General features: G+C 28.0%; 1 protein-coding gene and 1 long non-coding RNA gene across 3 annotated transcripts in view; one reads left to right on the forward strand and one right to left on the reverse strand.

Moving 5' to 3' along the window:
* Window positions 1-6,143, forward strand: part of LOC106461373 (CUGBP Elav-like family member 2) — a 166,239-nt gene extending 160,096 nt beyond the window's left edge. Inside the window, exons 11-13 of one of the 2 annotated variants that reach the window (XM_022388480.1) lie at window positions 2,119-2,190; window positions 4,173-4,316; window positions 5,858-6,137. In XM_022388480.1, coding sequence (XP_022244188.1) covers window positions 2,119-2,190; window positions 4,173-4,316; window positions 5,858-5,982 — 341 coding nt within the window. In that variant the 3' untranslated portion in view covers window positions 5,983-6,137. Of the gene's footprint in view, window positions 1-2,118; window positions 2,191-4,172; window positions 4,317-5,857 lie in introns of both variants that reach the window. The other variant, XM_013921194.2, reaches the window with a different exon arrangement.
* The window catches only part of LOC111086272, a 68,832-nt gene that overhangs the window by 10,058 nt on the left and 51,318 nt on the right, over window positions 1-7,456 (reverse strand). The window lies entirely within an intron of this gene.

Consider the following 7,456-nt stretch of genomic DNA (forward strand, 5'->3'; position numbering starts at 1 on the left):
ATATATATATATATATATATATATATATATATATATATGTATATATATACTTTAAAGTGTTAAAATGTGAAACAGGTAACTAAATAACACATTTTATTGTTCTTTTTAATGATCTTTTCCCGAAAACAAGTTTTGTTCCTGTTAGTGGTCTGGTATTAATGCCTTCATTATTTGCATGATAAATCATATCTTTTACAATCACAAGATAAGACAAACAACAGATATTTACAGCATGGTAATTTTCAAGCCGTTCAAACTTATGAGCACCTCTTGTGTCTGTTTTTTATACTTAAGACCCAATAGAGAAAGTAGGTTTCAATTGAATCAAATTCTCAGACTTGTTTGTGGTTGTATAATGATTTGTATTTTTGAGAACTATACAAAGTAAACTTTATTAAATAATATGTTACATGTATACATGTGTAATTTACATTTATATACATCATTCACAAACTATATAAAAAATATCCTGTGTACTTATTCAACAAAAAAAAATCTCAAAGATTTTTCCTTGAAAATATCCAAAGAAGTTTTTTTTAAGATCAAAAATAGCCTTTAGAAAATCTTTTATTTTAAATTCTGGGTAATAGCTGTTTTTCTTCATATACGTAGTATATATCATTGATGTGTACTAAACCACATAGTTCCTGCATTTAGATCGAGTATAATTTTATTCTTTTAGATGCACAACAAAACTGCCTATTAGAATTTAAAAGTAAATAATTTAACCATTTATTTTCCTTCATCTAATAAAATATTTTTTATTAACTGCTGAAATTTTATTTGTGAAAAATGATTATTATTGTACAACCCCATTTAATGTTTGTTATGTGTGTGTTATTTTTCCCTAAGGACTTGACTCTAGCATAATAGGCAGTCACTATTTAAGTAGCAATTTAATCTATTACAAAGACTTTTTTTGTCTACCTCTTTGCTAATACTGCACAGTTTCAGAGTTTTCTTTTTTTAAATTTTGTCAAACATCATCACACTAAATATAATTTAAAATGGCACTTGTGCAATCTATATATATACACATACATATCATTAAAAGGAGTACAATACTAAAATAATTACACAATAAATAATTTATTAAAAGAGGAATCAGCCCTAAAATGACTTGACATGTTTCAGTGTTCTTATGCTACCATCTTCTTGTTTTAATGAATTATTTATTATGCAATTATTTTAGTGTTGTACTCCTTTCAACTGTATATATGTATCATCACACTGTTGTTCCTGATTGTATCGTTTTTTCTTTCTTTTTTTTGTTCTCACTTTATGCATTTTAAGACATAAAATTTTTTATATTGCATATGGTTGACAGATTTACTTATAATAATAGTAAATTTTTTTTTGGCTTTATTGGTAAAACTTATTATTGAATTTAGTCTTGTACTTTAGATATGACTGTTGAAGAGATATTTGTGTTTATTCACTAGATGATCAAACTGTAGTTCTACAGTTTTTTTGGTTCCCATGTTTCTAAACTAGACTTATTATTCCTTTAAGTATTCTATGGTTCTTCTGAACAGTTGACATACTTGGTAATCTGTGCATTGTAACTTATAAAACGTGTGTTTTTTTTGTTTTGTTTTTTGAGTTAGCTAACATAACTTAATACCTTGCAATATTGTGCTGTTATTTTCTTTAGAAAGAAAAGTTTGTGGAACCTTGTAAAAAGTTTTGCCATGATTCACTACACATTATTATTGCCTGGTCATATTAGTTAAGAGTGTTATGTTATTTTCCTTGATAATTATAGTATTATGTTCTGTGGTACTTAAATAACTTTAGAATGCTGTCTAGTTGTGTGATTGCTAATTAAGTATAAATTTTTGATTAACTTTACAAATTCTAGCTAACTCTATGTTTAGGTTATATTATATAATTTTTTTTCCCATTCTGTGGCTCCTTGATAACTATAAAATGATGTTTCATTATGTGATTTATAAATGCTTGTTGTTCAATAAGTTTGTTAAAATCCTGATTGTAATGTTATTGTGTGAATTGTTTGATGATTAGAAAATGTACTGTATTTTGTCATAGTTATGATCCCAGAAAATATATTTTATGATTATTCGTCCCCTAGCTAAAAAATAAAATATTGTATTACAGCTGCAATGCCAGGAAGTTTTTCTCAGGTTGGACTTCATCAGAATCAAAGCCCTGCTGGAAAACAAGTAGAAGGTAAGTATAGATAATCAATAAGAAATAACAGTAATACCAGTGGTGTGTTGGAAAACAGCACTTATGCTCTGTATACCTAAATATTTTGTTTTAACAAAAAAAGTATTGAAAGTGATTATTTGTACTTAAACATGAATTAGTTGTTCAAACTATAGTACTTGTACATCACCCTGTGTACATACAATTTGCTAACCTTGGCATAGTGGCTCATAGTTCAGTCAACTCTTCACTGATTTGTGATCTAATTACAGTTTTGGACTCAAGAGGTCAAACCCTTTCAATTAATGTATTTGACCATGTCCAAAGTCTCATAGATTAATTTAATTGTGCCTAAAGTAATTTCAAGTGCTGTGGTATTGAGGATTCCTTTGTTTAGGATATAAAAAAGTAAGTTTAATGTAATTTTTTTCATTGTTATTCAAGTAAATATATTGCAACTCATGCCACTGTAAATTGCATCTACATTAGCATACACAATTTGTATAGAATGCAAATAACTCTCTGTAGTGTGATCTGTGTTTTCACACATTGGATAATGAATATCATACCAGTGATTGGAGGAAAACTGTAGTTTCAAGGTATATAAAATCTAATCAAAAACATCTTAGGCGTGGCCTAAAAAGTATTGAGAGTGTGACTTAAAGGAATGAAATCAAAATTGGCAGCCAAACTGGTAGCTACACTTACAGCATTGATAAGAATTTTATAGGAAATACTCAAACTTGAAAAAAAAATCGATAAAAGTTAAATATGTTTTTCTATCAAATAAAGTTTCCATACTTTTGGTGCAAAGAAAAAAAAGAAATTCAATCAAAATTGGTTATTATATATCTCATGTATTTCTTAATGGATGCCTTGAAATTTGATATCTGAAGTAAGGGTCCAGTAGAGCACATCCACTGAAAATATGTTATAGTTTTGATTACCACAGTCCAAGCTACAAAAAGTGGAAAATTGCTAAACTGTCACTCCTGTTAATAACACACAGTGTGTCTTGCATGTTGTTTTGGCTACAAGACACACTACCATGTGTCTTGGTGTCCCAAGAGAAAGTTTTGAATTCAAATCCCAGTTGTGTGAGGATTATTTATAATGTTTTATAATTATTAACTCATGTTTAGAGCAAGATATTACAATATTAAGAAAAAACCAGAATAACATGATAGTTTACATTAGGGATTTGAATAATTAGATAACAATCGATTACAATAATGTAGAAGTTTCGCTTTCAAATCATGATAGAGCTGGGATTTTAGGTTATTTTTTATCATTACATTCATTTTTTAATATGTTTATGATCATTTATACAACAAGCTCTTTGAATAATCAGAAAAATACGAATATATTTATGAATTAAGTCTGGGATAATATCATATTGCATAATAAACACCAGTGACTCTGTGTGTCAAAAACAAGTTATGTATATTTTCACCAAATAGATGGCGCTACAATACATTATTGATGTTTTCTACATTTGGTTAGAGATGCTTAAAAATTTGGAGAAAAATTTTTTAAGAATTTTTTATGAACAGTAATACCTTCGTTTCTTTGTCATCACAATTAATAAATCACTTGGCCAGTTTTTCTTTTTTGACATGGTTCAATTTATAAGGCTTATCAAGAAGCAGATCTGAACATAAAAATATACGTAAGAAAAAATTATAATCAAAAACCACTTATAGGAGATGACCAAATATACATAAAAAATGTTTTCATGAAATACTAAAAAAAAAGATAAATAATAAAAAATGGATTAAAGAGTGTTTATACAGATATTGTTATTATAATATAACCAATTTTTAGAAAACATGTTCATAAAACATTTATTTAGATTTAATTTTCTTTCAGAAGAAAAATTAATAAGCATTTACTACCATATGACAGGCATTCAGCTTGTTTATAATAATTGTATGTGGAACTGATGAACATGCTTGAAACAGAAAATTATTATGTTTATAATTATTCATTTATTTTCATTACAGGACCAGAAGGTGCTAACTTGTTCATTTACCATCTTCCCCAGGAATTTACGGACAATGACCTCGCCCAAATCTTTCTTCCCTTTGGAAATGTGATTTCTGTTAAGGTTTTTATTGACAAGCAGACAAACCTTAGCAAATGTTTTGGTATGATCAAATTGGCTATTTTTTTAATGAACTACTGTGTTCCTATACATTAATATTTGGCTACCTTAAAGATAGAGGTTGCATTGTTAAGTGATATTAATATTATTCAATATTTGATGTGTTAATATGGAGACTTAATTTTTTTTATCAGAGTTAATAATTCATTAGGTTATAAAGTGTATTTTTTTATTTTTCGAATGAGCAAAATACATGTGCTTTAGCATTCATAAATGATATCCAGCTTAGTTTAGCTTGTTGCTAGTTGAATATTATCTATTCAAGAAATTACTAATAGTAGGCATGTTCTTCTGAAAGAATAGGAAAAACTAGTTATCATTACACATAGCTCTTGGATTGTTTTATTTTCCCCAATAATATTGGTAATGAACATTTTCAGGATTATTTTATATTTTTAACAGAAGTCACTAGCTCATGCTTGTTGCATATAATTTACTTATTTAGACAGAAGCCACTAGTTCATTTTCTATGCCATGGATAAATAGTTTTTATACGGGTTATTACTGGACATAATTTTTATATATATATCATCAGTTGCAGAGTATCATGTATGTGTACTTAAAAGCATCCAGAAATTTAACAAACTATTTGAAAATGAGTTTTATCATTACTTTTTATTTTGTGGTAAAAAAAAAAGACAATTAAAAGTTTTGTTGACAATTTTTCTGGTGAATTCCAAGCTATTATGCCAGAGCAGTAAAGTATGCTTCATCAGATACATGTTAAAATTGAATAGATTTTAGTTACAAAATGTGAACAGGAAGGTGAATTAATGATTGGTTTATAAATAGTTCTGGATCATTTGAATCTTGTATGTGTTGAAGAAAATCCTTTCACTGTGCTTTTACAATAGGAAGTTCATAAGTTAAAATTTTAAAAGATAATTTTACAAAGACATTAAGGTTTTTGCACATTCTTTTACATGCAAGTATACAGTAGTCGACTTGATACCTTTTGTTCCATTATAATTAATTTTTGTTTTCACTTTCAGCAGGATTACAAGCTGGATAAAAAATCTCCTGGTTTTATCCTGAGAGATAAAATTGAAGATAAATAATTATATTTCAGAGTTCTAATTTTTGTATGGTTTTGTCAAAATGGAGAGAATAACTAGTGATATAGATACCACTTACTTTTATTGTTGTTTTCTAGATGAGACTACAGTTTGGAAAAATTGCCAAAGAATTTTCTAATTAGGTCAGATTAATTCCTTGTTTGATAGTTTTTCTTAACGAAACATTATTCTCCATAGACTGCTTGGCAGTTTATGAAAGTATTTATTGTGAGTGCTTGGCTATAAATGTGGTCCAGAAATCATTTTATGTATAAATTCTTGAAAGAAATTATGAATATTTATTTGGGTTTAAATGACAGGCCTATGGTTAATTTTCATTCTTTGTTTTTGACATGATAACAATTCAAAACTTTGAATTCCTTAACCCAGATTACCAAAGTTGCTATTTTGTTATAATTTATACAGACAGTTTACCATTATAACTAGTCTTTTTTTTTTTAATATTCAGGCTTTGTCAGCTATGATAGTCCTATGAGTGCACAGACTGCCATCCAGGCCATGAATGGGTATCAGATTGGCACAAAGAGACTTAAAGTACAGTTGAAGCGATCAAAAGAATCCAACAAACCATAATTAAATGTATCCATTCAGCACACTATCTATCTTCTAAAGGGTATGTATTTTGTCTCTGGTTTTGTCATCGAAGTCAAAAGGAAGAACTAACAGGATATATGTCATCAGACTTCTTTGTTTTGTTTTAATAATTCATTAAAGATGCTTCTTTTTATCTAAAATTGTCTCTTTGTGCTTCTTGAAGCCATCAGATACTTCATAGAAACAGTACATAAGACACTTATCATAGAACAAGAATCTAAAATATGCACTTGAGAGTGTTGAGAATTAGTTCTTGAACAAAAATAATTCACACGCCTTAAAAATTTTCCTTAAAGTGATTGTAGTCAGTGCAGTAATACTTTATAAAAAAATTGTTTCCAAAAACATACAAAAAATATCACATTCTTAGTTACTGTATATACATATATTTAAATATCAAATATTTAGAAATTGATTTAGCTACAAGTGACAGAGCTACACGAGAAATATATTAAGTTGTGTTTAATGCTTGTAAAATTGTATTTTTAAGCTCAGTTTACATTAAATTTTAAGACTTCAAAGTGCTTATTTTATCATAGAAATTAGGGCAAATCTGGGATTTTGGATCTAGAACTTCCCATAATCAAAATTTTAAAGATTATTAACCACTAAACATTGTCAGACAAAATAAATATACTACACAGGTTTACTTGATTTGTTTGTACCAAAAAATGACCGGAATCTTTAGAGCACAGGCGTCTTATCTTCCAGATGTTTAACTTGCTGTTAATTAGCAGGGGCATGGGACATGCATCATACCTCAGATTAAATATAACAGGCTTTATTTAAACTTAACATTTTGAAATATCTACTATATAATCCACACGTACTCATTAATAAATACAGTGGTTGGAGCTTTGTCAAATTGGCCCATACTGTCTAAAAGTGGCATCTCTGCAAGAGAACAGTACCAGCTAAATACTAAGTTAGTATATAAGAAAATGAAATTTCATCTGACCTTAGGGGTCTCGTCTCTATACTAAAAACAATAGGAGGAATACAATAAGATAAAGTTTAAGAAATACCTTTTTCTCCAAGGAATAATGTATTAACAGTGGAAGTATATTGTGTAAACTTGGTTATCACAACTTGTAGTAGGTAATTATTTCAAGGTCTACTGTTTGTTAAAATTCCAAATGTTTTTGTACAAATAATTTTTGAGGGAAATCTCCTTCTATTGGCCACAGTGCACATTGTGTGCATGTGACTTTTCTTCAAACCTAGTTGATGGTTGAAAAAAAAAAAGTTTATTTTAAAATTCTAAAATTAAATGATGCGTGTGTCATTTAAAATATATGTAATTGTCAATATATATAATTATTTGATAATTCATCAGTGAAAATCTGGTCCTTTCAAGCCAATGAATAAATAGTATGATAACTTAGTCATGAGTGAATTGTTGCAACAAGTCATTGTGTTAATTAAAAAGTAAAAATTACACAGATTTTCATAT

The sequence above is a fragment of the Limulus polyphemus genome, unplaced genomic scaffold (genome assembly GCF_000517525.1).
Source record: "Limulus polyphemus unplaced genomic scaffold, Limulus_polyphemus-2.1.2 Scaffold38, whole genome shotgun sequence".
Taxonomy (NCBI): Eukaryota; Metazoa; Arthropoda; class Merostomata; order Xiphosura; family Limulidae; genus Limulus; species Limulus polyphemus.